This window comes from Tachyglossus aculeatus, chromosome 20, assembly GCF_015852505.1.
Source record: "Tachyglossus aculeatus isolate mTacAcu1 chromosome 20, mTacAcu1.pri, whole genome shotgun sequence".
NCBI lineage: Eukaryota > Metazoa > Chordata > Mammalia > Monotremata > Tachyglossidae > Tachyglossus > Tachyglossus aculeatus.
This window is the reverse complement of record NC_052085.1, coordinates 25,428,647-25,444,171: the sequence shown is the minus strand read 5'-3', so window position 1 is coordinate 25,444,171 and position 15,525 is coordinate 25,428,647. Positions and strand designations below refer to the sequence as shown.

The window sequence follows — 15,525 nt, the reverse complement described above, 5'->3', positions numbered from 1 at the left end:
AGATCGCCACTGAAGGACCGTCCACCTTGGTAACCAACTTAGAGCCGGGCTGTAAATAACCTGGTGCGTGCAGCCATTTCTACTTTTACTCTTCAGGCCCACACCTTTTCCTCACTGGTTCAGCAAATGCCACCCCAAAGTAAAGCCATAAGCAACGCCATTACTGGGTCAGACCAGTGCCCCACCCAATTTGATCTCCCAATATTGGTGATCGGATGCTTGGAGGAAAAGTGAGATGGTGGTCCTTCTTGACATCCCAGGGGCTGTACTCTACTCTCCCAAGTGCTTAGTACAGTGCTGTGCACCCAGTAAACACCGAGAAGCAGTGTTGCCTAGGAGACAGAGCACAGGTCTGGGGGTCGGAAAGACCTGGGTTCTAATCCCAGCTCCGCAACTTGTCTGAGGTGGGACCTTATGCAAATCACTTATCTCTACCTCAGTTCCCTCATCTGTAAAATGGGGATTAAGACTGTGAGCCCCATGTGGAACATGGGCAATGTCCAACCTGATTAGCTTGTATCTACCTCAGCGCTTAGTTCAGTGCCTGGTCCACAGCATGTGCATAACAAATGTCCTGGCTCCGCCAATTGCCAGCTGTGTGACTTTGGGCAAGTCACTTAACTTCTCTGTGCCTCAGTTACCTCATCTGCAAAATGGGGATTAAGACTGTGAGCCCCATGTGGGACAACCTGATCACCTTGTAACTTCCCCAGCGCTTAGAACAGTGCCTTGCACATAGTAAGTGCTTAATAAATGCTATTATTATTATTATAACTGTCATTTTAAAAAGATATCATTGATTGATTGTGATTTTGGGCAGGGGAGGTATCTACTAACTCTGTTATATTTTAGTCTCCCCAGCACTTAGTACAGTGCTCTGCATAAAGACAACACTCCATAAATATGAATGATTACTGTCCAGTACTCACTAGTTATTGGAGTGTAGTAATGGAGTATTGGATCATTTTAATGTTCAAAAAATGAACAGGAACAGACTGAAGAATCATTTTGAAGACTATTTCTTTCACATCTTTACAAGTGATGGTCTTTCCCCAAAAATGTTCCCAAGCTCACAAATAAGACAGTCAATTAGGAAGGGGAAAAATGTTAGAATTCACACCCATCAAAACCAGTCCTGATTCACCAAATAGTGCTATTAATCTAAGTACTTACTACGTGCCAGGCACTGTGCTAAGTGCTGGAGAAGGTACCGGGTAATCAGGCCAGACAATCCCTGTCCTACGCTTAGATGTGGGGCTCAAAGGCTAAGTGGGAGGGAAAACACGTATGCTGGATGAAAAAAAATTACAATGGAACAGATGGAGCTGCTTTTTTGCCCATAAAACAAGTAGGACGCAGTAACATTTAGAGTCCTTTGGGTATTTTTTGTTTGTTTTTTAAAACCTATTGATGACTCTAGGTAAACTAAGATTCAGGGGAATCTCACAGAGTTCCTCTGAAAAGATTCCAAAGGCAAGGGTGCTTTTTGCAAAATAGCACTTGAGCTACATTGGAGACAAATGCTTGGGGAGTGTAACATGGGAGCTTAAGTCCTCACTGACAAAGATGCTTCAGCTGGTTTCCAAGGCAAGTTTCCCCTCAATTTGTGATGTCAAAGATTATTCTGAACTTTAGCATGGCTCAACCTTTTCACCTAGGTGAGATCTTAGAACTATTTTTTCTTCAAAGAGGTGTAAAAAGATCCTTGAAGATAAGAATTCTCATCTATCCCCTTGTTCTCTGAATGAGAATAGAAAAAGGTCAGTTAAGGAAATGATGGTTGCCTGCGTACAATGCAAAAACTCATACCACTGCTCCGCCAGAGGAAGTTTGCTCCAGACATCTTCAGCCACCTAAACTCTGCTGTGCAGTTTGCTTCAGACCAGAAGGTTTACACACTGCTCTCAAGTTCTACAGTATCAGTTGGAAATTGGATTATTATCAAAAGTAACCACAAAACTCTAGTAATGGCTTAACCTGAAAGACATTTTCAAACAACAAATATTTTAGACAATCGGGAGCTAAATATTTACCTTTCCCATAGTATAAATTATGTTTTTGTTATTTCTAGGAGTGGCAACACTTAGGTTTTGTAATTATTTGTACACAACCACGCATGCTCTTTACTGAAGGCTGTTGTACATACACCTTTCACAAATCATGGAGTTTCACCCGCCAAATACATTTTTAATAGCCGTGATTAAATTAACCTAGGAGTTTTGATAATCTTAACTTCCCATATAGCAAATTCTTACCTTGATAACTATGAATTTGAGAAACTGACTGCTTACACTGTGAAAAGAGATAATTCATTCATTTGATTTGAGCAGCTTTTAGCCTGTATATTTCTATCCTGGAAAAACTGTTATTGATCCTTAACCAGGGAAGGGAAAGTGACATGTATTCTTGGAAACAGCCTATGGATACGAGAAACTATCATATGCAGAGCAGTAGGATTAGCAATACCATCAATCACCTTATGGCCCAGCAATAGTTTCAGAGTTTACTCAAGGAGTCCAACATACTTTGCCATAAGCTAATTTCCTACCTCAATCAATGGTATTTATTGAGCATTTACCATGTGTAGAGCACTGTACTAAGTGCTTGGGAGAGTAAAACAGTTGGTAGACACACTCCCTGCCCATAGTGAGCTTACAGTCTACGGAGTCATCCCACCTACCTGACAACTGGACCAGTTCCAGACCTTTTAGCGGCCCACTCCCTATAGCTTTCCCTTAGGCTGAGCTCCCAAGGAAATTATATCGGCCTTGAACGAGGACTTGGGCTGCAGGATCCAGCTCTGAGCAGAGGGAGAATTACAGCTGGCTTGACGGTCATCTGATGAGACCCTCGAAGAAGCCAGGGGCACCGTGTATGTCTGTTGACAAAGCGGCAGCCACGAATCCGCCTGCCCTTTTCCCCCAACTTCCACAAAACTCAACTTTTCCATCCAGAGCAAAAATCCCACTTTGTGTGTCTGTTCAGAGGTCAATATCCTTACCTTTTCTCCAAATGCTTAAGACACTTTTTGCCAGTATGCTACTCACAAAATAAATGTAAAAATGATGTACTTGAACTTGTCCAGACCCTGTAGAAATCAGCTCTCGCAAGATAAAGCACACATCTGACATCCCAAGTAAAACATTTTTAAACTAATAGTTTCTGAGAAAAGCAGAAAGCAGCCTAGCTGACTGTGAGGCAAAATATGCAGATTTAATCGTCAGTGAATCACACCCAGAGGTCTAGGCCCAGGCCCTCTTTGGACACAATGTTATCAGGCTCCTACTTATACCACCATCCTTACGAATGATGCTGAGTAATGAAGCAACAAATTTAGAATGCTGATCAGGGAGGGAATTTCCCAAAACCAACCCTTTCGGAGAACCCATTTCAAACGGCATCAATAAGTCTGACAAAGAAACATGAGGGAGTTTCAGTCACCCTAACAACTGTATCTTTCGGAAACTCTCCACTTTTCGAAATAGTTTACAGGGGAATCTCAGAGGGATTGTTAGGGAAGGTGTCATGGTGTGTGTGTCCACACACTATTGGTAAGGAGAGGGCTGCTGTTTGTCCGTGCCATGGAAAGAACATTGCTCTGGGAATCGGGACTTGGGTTCTAGGCCAAACTCTGCTGGCTGGGGTGTCTGCGGTGATGACACCCAAATATAAGCAGTAAAGACCCCCAGGAATATCAATACTAATGCAGAGAAGCAGAGTGGCTTAGTGGATGGAGCCCGGGCCTGGGAATCAGAAGGTCATGGGTTCTAATCCAGGCTCTGCCACATATCTGCTGTGTGACCTTGGGTAAGTCACTTCACTGGGCCTCAGTTACCTTACCTGTAAAATGAGGATTAAGAGTGTGAGCCCTGTGTGGGACGGGGACTGAGCCTAACCTGACTACTTTGAATCTACTCCAGCGCTTAGCACATAGTAAGCACTTGGCAAGTTCCCTAATGATTATTATTATTACTACTAATAATTGTAGTATTTGTTAAGTGCTGACCGTGTAAGCGCTGAGGTGGGTACAAGCAAATCGGCTTGGGCACAGTCCCTATCCCACACAGGGCTCACAATCTCATTCTGCATTTTATAGATGAGATAACTGAGGCCCAGAAAAGTAAAGTCACATCTCCAAGGTCACACAGCAGACAAGTAGCAGAGCTGGGATTAGATCACACTACCTTCTGGTTAACTCCCAAGGCGACTGCCTTCTGGCCACGGCCCCACAGCACAGCCTCAATACCCCTCATGGCCACATATGGGCCTTGCCCATAAAAGACCTTCACATGTACAACATGCATTACTCTGCTGGTGTAGTCCCTCTTTACACTTCCTATCCCAATGGAAACAGGACTAACAGGGAGGAGAGAGCATGGGAGAGTGCCACTTCAACTTCTTCCGCTCCAGGGTCCTGCATGTCTTTCCCAACCCCCGCCCCCGAGGGGTGTTAGCATTTCCTTTCAAGCCTCAGCCATTTGCAAAGGGACAGTTTTAAGAAAAGAAAAACAACTATGCAAATTGGTTGCATTCAACACCAACAACAGCACATAAACCCTTTCTCCCAGGCTTCACAGCGAATCCCAAACCACTGAAAGAGAAAACCAGAATGACTGTTCATTTTCCCCACTAAAAAGAACAGTTAGTGATTCAACATCTCTCTGCCTCTGGTACTTTTTTGTAATCTTAAAGGCTGTCCAATATATTCTAAAAGCAAGAGTCTCGCCACAAAGTGCAGAAGCAACTCCACTCCACTCTTTACTGAGGTGTCAGTCTAACCGTGTAACCCCCTTAAGCTTCAGGAGATTGACCAGGGAACTGTGGGAACACAAGCCGATTTGGTGGAATCACAGGCTAATTATCAATTTGCTGGGGGGCCACACACAATCAATGCATTTAGCTGACTGACTGCAGCTGTGTGCACAGACAAAAATGATCAATTCTACCACCTCTCTTTCACCAACAAAACTTCTATTGCTCCTCACCTTGAAGTGTGAGACAGCAAGTAGGGGAGGGAGAAAAGACTGGCCATCTTAGGTATGTTTTCCAATATTATTTCATTCGATTACTGGGTGCTATGGTTAAATGGAACACAGGCATTGAATTGTGGAAGGTAGGTCACCTGTGGCTTGCAACCAAGTAATGCTATTTCAGCAATTACAATTTTGAAGTCAGGCTCCCAAGTTATGGCTTTTGCCCTCCCGCCCATTTGACTGAATTTCCTGAATACTTTAGGACTGGCTTGGCCATTTCCGCCCGGTGGCTTTCATTAGACTGCCAGGAACTGACTCAGGCACACTGAGAAAAGATGCAAAGCGGAGAAGTAGCAGAACATGTGGGGCAAGAAGGATCAGGCCACCACAACTTACACTGGACAGCTAACCAGTGGCATACGTCTGCCATGCTTTCGATCAGGTGCCACCCCTGCACCAATAGCAAGGGCTGGAGAATTACGGCTTCCACAACTGTAGGATTCATCTGCCAGATAATCTCAGGCCCGGATGTCATCGTGCCCGATAGCCTGACTTCCCAGTGACCATTGGTGGAGTCTTCCAAGAGAGGTCACAGCAGATCTACTGAACGTGTGTGAGTGTGCGTGATCACCTCTGTGGGTCTTCATCCTTCTGGGTCAGCCGATCAAGCTCGCAGGAGGTGCCCAGGGCTGTACAAGCCACCCAGCAATACCAGAAGCCCAAATGAACTAAGGAGCCAAGAAGAAATCAGGCGGGATCTAAAGGAAACCAGGCAGCAGGCCTCAAGGAAATAAAACAGATTCTGGAACCACCTCTTTTTCTGTGGCTTCTCAGGGGAACGGTAGGGTGGGCATGTGGGAAAAGTAGGCGGAACTCTGAGGAGATTTACTATTCACTATAGGCGGCTGCCTATGACCGCACAAATGAAGAGGAAGGAGGAAGGAGTATGGCTAAAACTAGTCAGGGTGAGGCCCATGGTGATTTTAGAGTACCTGTGAGCTAGCCCCGTGGCTCTCCAGAGAGCCCTTGGCTATCAAGGCCTTCTAGAACTCCAGGGATCGTCTCTACCCTGCTTTCCTCATGGCTCTGCTCAGTGGACCCACATCGTCCCGCGACACCCAGAAGACGTAGTGGGTGGCCACTCGCTCGACGACAGACACCGCCAAGCGCCCAACGCTCCCCTCGGCGCTCGAAGCGGGGGCGGCCCCGGTCGTCAAAGATAACCAACCGGCGGAGACGGGAGAAGGGGAGGACCGTCACTTACCGCGATGAGGGCCGAGTTCCTCTGGTCCCCGGGGGCGGCCGAGGCGGATGGCGGAGGCTGGTCCCCGTTGACGGCACCGCTACTCCCGCTACTCCCATTACTGAGCAGGTGCTGCTGCTGCTGCTGGAGGTGATGGTGGTGGTAGTCCGGGGGTGGTGGCGGGGCCGGGGCCGACGCCGGCGGAGCCGGGGGTGCCACGGGGGCGGGAGCCGGGTTGGCGGCGGCGTTGGCCTTGGCGTGCTTGCCGCCTTTCCTGGCTCCCTGACCGTGCTGCACGAGGCTGAGCAGCTGCAAGGTGCTCTCGCGCTCCCGGTCGGTGCTCTCGGCCCGGCCTCGCTCGTAGCGGCCTTCACAGCTCAGGTGGTGTTGGCGGCAAATGGCGATGCGGGCGCGGAGACGCTCCACGATGGCACTGTGCACGCGGGGGGCCGTGCCCCCTCCGAGGAGGCCCGTCCCGGGGGGCCCCCCTAACCCTCCAGCGGGGGCCTGGGGGGGGGGCCGTGTCCCCCATCCGGCTGGCCACGCTGCCGGCTGCGACCGGATCAGAGAGCTGGCCCAGCTGGGGATGCCGACCACGACTTGGAGAGGGCGAAGGGGAGGTGGGGATTAAAAAACTGGGGGTGGGGGCAAAGATTCACAGGGTGGGGGAGTGGGGGAAAAAATCACAATCAATCGGTGAGGTTCAGGTGAAAACAAACCTGAACAACTCGCTCTAATTGAGTTTGGCAGCTCGGGAGAAGTTGGACATGGTTGGGAGGAATTAGTATTCTTATTATTTTTTAAAACCAGGCTGACGAGCCGCCGGGGACTTGGCCAGTAGGATGAAGACCTTAAACACCAGATCTGGGGGACTTTCCTCAGAGATGGAAAGAGAGGGAGTTAGAAAGAGACAGAGGCAGGGCAGGACAGAGGGACAATTTTAGCCAACCCCTCCTCACCTAGTTGCTTCTGATCATGCTTTAGGGCTCATTTTCTACAGATCTAGACGGGCACTGTGGTTTGGGGAGGGTGGAGGAGGCCTTCGCTTGTGTCCAGTGTCAGTCACCGGATTTTCAGACCATGCTTTCCCCTTCCCCAAGCCTCCTTCCTCCTAAGGCTGCCCTTCCCACAAGCTAGGGCCGCTTGGGAGGGCTGATCGTTTTGCACATTGCTTCTCCTCCCCACCTTCGGCTCGATTCCACCCCAGCACCCGGAGGGAGAGAGAGAACAGAAGGAACCCAGAGCCTCCTCCGAGAGGAAATGGCCCGAAGGACCGTCCAACTTACAAACTTCCAGCCTAGCGCACCGCACAGTGTCCGGCCCCTCGCCTTTCAGGGCTCGCGCGTCCCATCCCCGCGGCCGGCCGGATCCAGCGTGAGTCTCCTGGATCGCCCCGATTGAGACATGAACCAAAAAAAATAAAAGAAAGAAAGAAAGAAAGAAAACCCCCCAGACAAACAAAGCACCCAACCCCTCAAAAGAGAGAGGAAAAAAAAAAACAAACCACCCAAAGTAGCTGCTATTTTCCTTTCTCTTTCTCGTCTGCGGTTAGCCGCTCGGCTGATACCGGCTCACTTGCTCGGGAGAGTCAGGGAGATAGCCTGGCTTTCATTGTGCTGGGGTGGGGGAGACGACACAGAGACAGAGGAGGGACACACACAGAGACAGAGGGGGGACACAGAGACAGAGGAGGGACACAGAGACAGAGGGAGGGGCAGGGAAAGAGACAGAGAAAGAGAGAGAGAGAGAGAGGAAAGGGGGAAGAGAAAGAGGGAGAAAGGGAGAGGCAGCAAGCTGCAGGCGAGTTGGCTGGGGAGGGAGGAGGAGGGAGAGGGAGGAGGAGGGAGGAGGAAGAAGAGGGAGGAGGAAGAGGAGGGAGGAGGAAGGATGAAGGCTGCTCTTTGTGCGCCCCCTAGTGGCAGGCCGGGGCCACCGCACAAGGCCCCCCAACAGGGGACCAGACTGCCTCTCTGTGGTTGCAGAGGTCAACATCCTCATCCTCGCGGTGGCGTTTGTTAAGCGCTTACTAGGTGCCAAGCACTGTTCTAAGCGCCGGGTGGGGGGTGGGGGGAGACCTACAAGGGCATCGGGTGGTCCCACGTGCGGCTCACAGTCTTCCTCCCCATTTTACAGATTGAGGGACCTGAGGCACGGGGAAGTTCAGTGACTCGCCCAAAGTCACCCAGCAGAGAAGGGGCGGGGCCGGGATTAGAACCCATGATCTCTGACTCCTAAACCCGTGCCCTTTCCACTGAGCCACGCTGCTTCTTCATCATAATTTATTTATTATTACTCTATGTATTTATTTTACTTGTACATATCGATTATTTTATTTTGTTAATGTGTTTGGTTTTGTTCTCTGTCTCCCCCTTCTAGACTGTGAGCCCACTGTTGGGTAGGGACTGTCTCTGTATGTTGCCAACTTGTACTTCCCAAGCGCTTAGTACAGTGCTCTGCACACAGTAAGCGCTCAATAAATACGATTGATTGATTCTATTTATTTTATTTTGTTAATATGTTTGGTTTTGTTCTCTGTCTCCCCCTCCTAGACTGTGAGCCCACTGTTGGGTAGGGACTGTATATGTTGCCAACTTGGACTTCCCAAGCGCTTAGTACACTGCTCTGCACACAGTAAGTACTCAATAAACACAATTGATTGATTGATAAGAATAATGATGGCATTTGTTAAGCCCTTACTATGTACCAAGCACTGTTCTAAGCGCTTGGGGGATACGAAGTCATCAAGTTGTCCCATGTGGGGCTCAGTCTTCATCCCCATTTTACAGACGAGGGAACTGAGGCACGGAGAAGTTAAATGACTTGCCCAAAGTCACACAGCAGACAAATGGCAGAGCCGGGATTAGAACCCAAGACCTCTGACTCCCAAGCCCGGGCTCATTCCACTGAGCCACGCTGCTCAATCATCAACTGGGATATTTGTTCACTCTTTCATTCACTAGATAGTATTTACTGAGCGCTTACTGTGTGCACGGCACTTTTAAGCGCTCACTATGCACCAAGCACCCCGCTGAGCACTGGGGTGGAAGCAGCGTGGCTTAGTGGAAAGAGCCCGAGTCAGAGGTCGTGGGTTCTAATCCCACCAGAGAGCAAGTCACCTCTCTTGGCTTCAGTTCCCTCATCTCTAAAACGGGGATTAAGACTGTGAGTCCCTCGTGGGACAACCTGATTGCCTGGCGTCTACCCCAGCGCTGAGAACAGCGCTATGGCACATTATTAGAGCTTAACAAATACCATCATTATTATTATTATCATCATCATTATACAAGCCAATCGGGTTGGACACAGGCCCTGTCCCTCTTGGGGATCACAGTCTCCATCCCCATTTTGCAGATGAGGGAGCGGAGGCCGGGAGAAGTGAAGTGACTCGTCCATGACCACAGAACAGATGAGTGGGGGAGCCGGGATTAGAACTCATGACCCTCTAAGTCCCAGGGCAATGATCTATGCCATGCGGTTTCTCTGAAGATTACTCCCTGTGTGCTAAAATAATAATGATGACGGGACTTGGTAAGTGGGTGTCAGACACTGTTTTAAGTGCTGGGGGAGATGCAAGGTGATAAGGTTGGTCACAGTCCCTTTCCCACATAACAATAATAGTTATTGGTTGAACACTTAACTGTGTGCCAGGTGCTGTACTAAGCGCTGGGGCCCACGGTCTTAAAATTGGTCTGAAAATACAGTGACTGATATCGGGTACAAGTGAGGGCCGCCTTTACCCTTCCCAAGTCTTCCTCCCACCTTCTTCAAATCCATCAATCAAATTTATTGAGCCCTTACCCCATCCCAGGCCCACAGCACTTAGGTCCGTATCTGTAATGTACTTATAATAATAATAGTATTGCTAAGCACTTACTATGTGCCAAACACTGTACTAAGCGCTGGGGTGCATACAAGATAATTGATTGGACACAGTCCCTGTTCCACTCGAGGCTCACATTCTTAATTCCCATTTTACAGAGGAGGGAACTGAGGCACAGAAAAATGAAGTGACTTCCCCAGGTCACAGCAGACAAGTGGCAGAACTGGGATTAGAACCCATGACCTTCTGACTCTCAGGACCATGCTTTATCTATTAGACTATGCTGCTTCTCTATTAATGTCCACCTCTCCCTGTCCTCAACAAATTTACAGTCTAGAGAGGATGTCTGTTTATTGTTGTGTTGTAGTCTCAAGTGCTTAGGACAGTGTTCTGCCCACAGTAAGCACTAAAATATAATTAACTGACTTCTGTGGGCAGAGCAATTGTACTAGGTGTTTAGGAAAATACATTATAATAGAGTTGGTGGACATATCTCCTGCCAAAAATGAGCTTATAGTCTAGAGGAGGAGAAAGACATTAAGATCAGTAAAAAAAATTACAGATCCAAGAAATTACATAAGCTACCTACCTTTTCCCCCTCTCTCCGAATAGTCTATTACACTTCCCCACCACAAAAGGATTAACCGCTTCCCTTCTCGTTGCCTCCATTTCCTCATCTGTTTGGTGTCTGCTGTACTTTCACAAGCGTTAAAATACAGTGCTCTGCACACAGTAAGCGCTCCCTAAATACGACTGAATGAATGAATCTGTAAAATGGAGATTTAATACCGGTTCCCCCGCCCACTTAAGCCACGTGGGAGAGGATGTGGTGGCTGTCTGATTTCATTGTTTCCACCTGGCACACAAGCTCATTACCTGTCCTCCTTCTTAATAATGATAATTATGGTGACCGTTAATCAATCAATCAATCGTATTTATTGAGCACTTACTGTGTGCAGAGCACTGTACTAAGCGCTTGGGAAGTATAAGTTGGCAACATATAGAGACAGTCCCTACCCAACAGTGGGCTCACAGTCTAAAAGGGGGAGACAGAGAACAAAACCAAACATACTAACAAAATAAAATCAATAGAATAGATATGTACAAGTAAAATAGAGTAATAAATATGTACAAACATATACAGGTGCTGTGGGGAAGGGAAGAAGGTAAGATGGGGGGATGGAGAGGGGGACAAGGGGGAGAGGAAGGAAGGGGCTCAGACTAGGAAGGCCTCCTGGAGGAGGTGAGCTCTCAGTATGGAACTTACTATGTGCCAAGCACTGTTCTAACAGCAGTGGGGTAATAATAATAATAATGATGGTATTTGTTAAGCGCTTATTATGTGTCAAGCACTGTTCTAAGCACTGGGGAGGATACAAGGTAATCAGGTTTTCCCACGTGGGGCTCACAGTCTTGAATCAGGTTGTCTCCCGTGGGGCTCCCTGCCCTAATCCCCATTTTACAGATGAGGGAACTGAGGCCCAGGGAAGCGATCCCGACCGTTACCTTATTGGCCTAATTAATAATCCGAATAATAACCGTTGACTTACGTTCACAGCCTCGGCCGGGCGCAGATGTTTGCGGACGGTGGCCCTCTCGAAAGGATGGCGCTAGGGGGGAAAGAAGCATCTTGTAAAGCAGCAAAAGCAGGGTAGCAATTATCCAACTCCACGTGGGTTTCCTACACAGCTGTGGCTTCCAGCAGGAGCCACACAGGCGTGTTTCACCTGCTGCAGTTGGTGTTTATTAGGATGGCAGAGCGATTGAGTTAAGACTTTACTTGCAGGACTCCTTGAAATTTTTCCTTTTTCTGCCCCCCTCCAGGTGGAGTGGATTGTCTCGTTGCACCCACTGGTCCCACCCCACGCCCTGGAATATCAACAGGAATGAAAAGTCCCTCGGGCACGGTCCAAAGGAGAACTTTTGCAATCAATCAATCGTATTTATTGAGCGCTTACTGTGTGCAAAGCACTACACTAAGCGCTTGGGAATTACAAGTTGGCAACATATAGAGACAGTCCCTACCCAACAGTGGGCTCACAGTCTAGAAGGGGGAGACAGAGAACAAAACCAAACATACTGACAAAATAAAATAAATAGAATAGATATGTACAAGTAAGATAAATAAATAAATAAGGTTTCCAGCTCTTTTTAGCACCCCAAAGTGGGTTATTTTGTCAATGGAAAAAGAGCCTAGAGCAAGGCAGACAAATTAGTGTTAATAGAGCTGTGGGGGGTTGTTTGATAGCCATTAAGCAGCGTGTCTCACTGCAAAGAGCCCGGGCTTGGGAGTCAGAGGTCATGGGTTCAAACCCCGGCTCTTCCAATTGTCAGCTGTGTGACATTGGGCAAGTCACTTCACTTCTCTGGGCCTCAGTTCTCTCGTCTGTAAAATGGGGATTAAGACTGTGAGTCCCCCGTGGGACAACCTGATCACCTTGTAGCCTCCCCTGCACTTAGACCAGTGTTTTGCACATAGTAAGCACTTAATAAATGCCATCATTATTATTATTATTTGCACATAGTAACCGCTTAATAAATGCTATTATTATTATTAAATCACAAATCACCAGCATTAAAAATCCTATAGTTTTGAATCTGTGTAGTTTTCACTTATGTAATAATAATGATAATATTTGTTAAGCACTTACTACGTACTGATCATTGCTCTGCTGGATTTGAAATGCTGGGCTGGGTGAAATGGTGGACTGACCTAACATTTTTTTTTTTATGGTATCTAAGCACCTACTGTGTGCCAGGCACTGTACTAAGCATTGGGGTGAATACAAGATAATCGGGTTGGAAACAGTCCCTACCTCACCCAGGGCTCACAGTCTTAATCTGCATTTATATATGAGGTAACTGAGGCCCAGAGAAGTTAAGTGACTTGCCCCAGGTCACACAGGAACAAATAGTGGAGCTGGTGATCAGGGAATGGGTCTGTTTATTGTTATATTGTACTCTTCTAAGTGCTCAGTACAGTGCTCTGCACACAGTAATCTCTCAGTAAATACAATTGAATGAATGGATTGAAACCCCAATATTCTAACTCCCAGGCCTGTGTTCCACCTACAAGCCCCTGCTGCTTCTTCGTATGGAATTAATAATAATTGTGGAAGCTATTAATCAAGCAATAGTATTTACTGAGCACTTACTATGCACAAAGCATTGTACTAAGCAGATGGGAGAGTACAACAGAATTAGCAGGCAAGTTCTCTGCCCGTAATGAGTTTACAGTCTAGAGGTTAAGCGCTTACTATGTAGTAGTAGTAGTAGTGGTATTGTAATTTATTAATTTTAATGGAATTTATTTTAGTATTATTAAAATATTGTTTCTACATTTATAAATTATATATATTTTGATGGTGTTTATTTATTTTAATGGTATTTGTTATTTGTTGATTTGGGTTCTAATCCCAGCTCCGCCACTTGTCAGCTGTGTGACTTTGGGCAAATCACTTAACTTCTCTGGGCCTCAGTTACCTCATCTGTAAAATGGGGATGAAGACTGTAAGCCCCACGTAGGACAACCTGATCACCTTGTATCCCCCCTAGTGCTTAGAACAGTGCTTTGCACATAGTAAGCACTTAATAAATGCCATCATTATTATTATTATTATCTGGGCCTCAGTTACCTCATCTGTAAAATGGGGATTAAGACTGTAAACCCCACGTGGGACAACCTGATAACCTTGTATCTCCACCAGCATTTAGAACAGTGCTTGGCACATAGTAAGCACTTAACAAATTCCAAAATTATTATTATTATTATTGTTAAGCATTTATATACTAAGTGCTGGGGTAGATACAAGGTGGGACACAGTCCATGTCCCAATCTTAATCCCCATTTTACAGATGAGGTAAGTGAGGCACAGAGAAGTTAAGTGACTTGCCCACGGTCACACAGCAGACAAGAAGCAGAGCAGGCTTTAGAACCCAGGTCCTCTGACTCCCATGCCCATGGGGGTAATTGTATTTATTGTAATTAACACACTTGGTGCTCTTGACTCTGCAACATTTCAATCTCTCTCTGACACTGGTATCGCATTATCACATTATCTCCCACAAACATGGGGGTATTAATAGCATGATACTATAGTTACAGTGAGCATTAACTACAGATTTATGAAGCGATGCAAAGTAAATAGTAAAAATCAAGGCAATCACAACTAAAAAGGTACCTTTTTAATTAAGCTGAAGAAAACTAGAACATTTCCTAGGGGATGTTTGGTCTTTACACACACAACACACATATCTACATGTCCTTTTGGAATTAGGGAGCGGAGACAACCATAATGCTAACAGAAAATAACCAACCGTTTCCAATGATTTGATAGACACAGATTTCCAAAATATTTTTTACTAAAAACAACATACAAGCATCAAGACGATAGGAACAGTGGTTTCTGAAAGAAATCTTTTTAGATCGGTATCTGACAGTTGCTCTCCCCACAATCAAAGCCTTCCTGAAGGCCCATCTCCTCCAAGAGGCCTTCCCTGACTAAACCCTCCTTTCCTCTTCTCCCTCTCCCTTCTGCGTTGTCCTGACTTGCTCCCTTTATTCATCCCCCTCCCAGCCCCACAGAACTTACGTATGCATCTTTAATTTATTTATATTAATGTCCGTCTCCCCCTCTAGACTGTAAACTCGTTGTGGACAGGGAATATGTCTGCCTATTTTTAGATCATACTCTCCCAAGCGCTTAGTGCAGTGCTCTGCACACAGTAAGCGCTCAAAAACTACAACTGACTGACTGAATAATAATAACAATAATAAATAACATTTAAAAAAGGAACAGTTACTCTGTTCCTCTAATTGGCCACAGGAAACCTCTACAACCTTAATGTCCTAAACATGTCTCAAAGATCACTTCTCTCTCTTTCCTTCTTTTCCTTTCTGTCAATTTGGTCCTTAAAATCACCTTTGTTCTCCACCCTCTCAACTCAACCTCATGTAGCTAACACACTCCCATCCCTGCCCAACTTCCTCTTTGCACAGTTGTGATTCTTTAAATCAATGGTACGGCTTTAGGCAGGAGGAGGGATTTAAAAAATAGCCATTTCTGCAACCCACATTTTCATTACACAATCAGGTTAGAATGAAATGGAAGAACAGGGGAGGATACTTACCATAATGCATCGGTAAATAAATTATGAGATGGGCCATTGTGAGGAATGCTGTCATACAAATGACAGGATATTGTGGAAACCCTGTTATCGGCTTTTGGTTAGAGTTACAAAAGAAGGTGACTACTGATAAGTATCACAGAATTAGCAGGAGAACAAGTGAAGTGCAAATAAAGCCACTTCTTTATAAAGCCAGACTTTATAGGGCGTTTTCAGTCTTCCACAGACTTCAGGTTGGTGAATAACAGGATTTGAACAAGAAATAGCTAATCAGAGGAGGGAACGGAATAGGGAATTATTATTTTTTAATTGTTATAATAAACTTGGTTTAGATTTTTTGATCAGTAGATAAACAAGTCATC

The 15,525-nt window shown here is 46.3% G+C and overlaps 1 protein-coding gene across 1 annotated transcript in view; it reads right to left on the bottom strand.

The window, feature by feature from the left end:
• MAML2 (mastermind like transcriptional coactivator 2) overlaps positions 1-15,203 on the bottom strand; it is a 280,883-nt gene extending 265,680 nt beyond the window's left edge. The window contains exons 1-5 of the mRNA XM_038761673.1: positions 15,167-15,203; positions 11,817-11,905; positions 11,587-11,646; positions 7,503-7,599; positions 6,238-6,815 (exon numbers count right to left, since the gene is read on the bottom strand). Of these exons, the coding sequence (XP_038617601.1) occupies positions 6,238-6,815; positions 7,503-7,599; positions 11,587-11,646; positions 11,817-11,905; positions 15,167-15,203 (861 nt within the window). The remainder of the gene's footprint in view (positions 1-6,237; positions 6,816-7,502; positions 7,600-11,586; positions 11,647-11,816; positions 11,906-15,166) is intronic.
• Between the last annotated feature and the right edge of the window lie 322 nt (positions 15,204-15,525).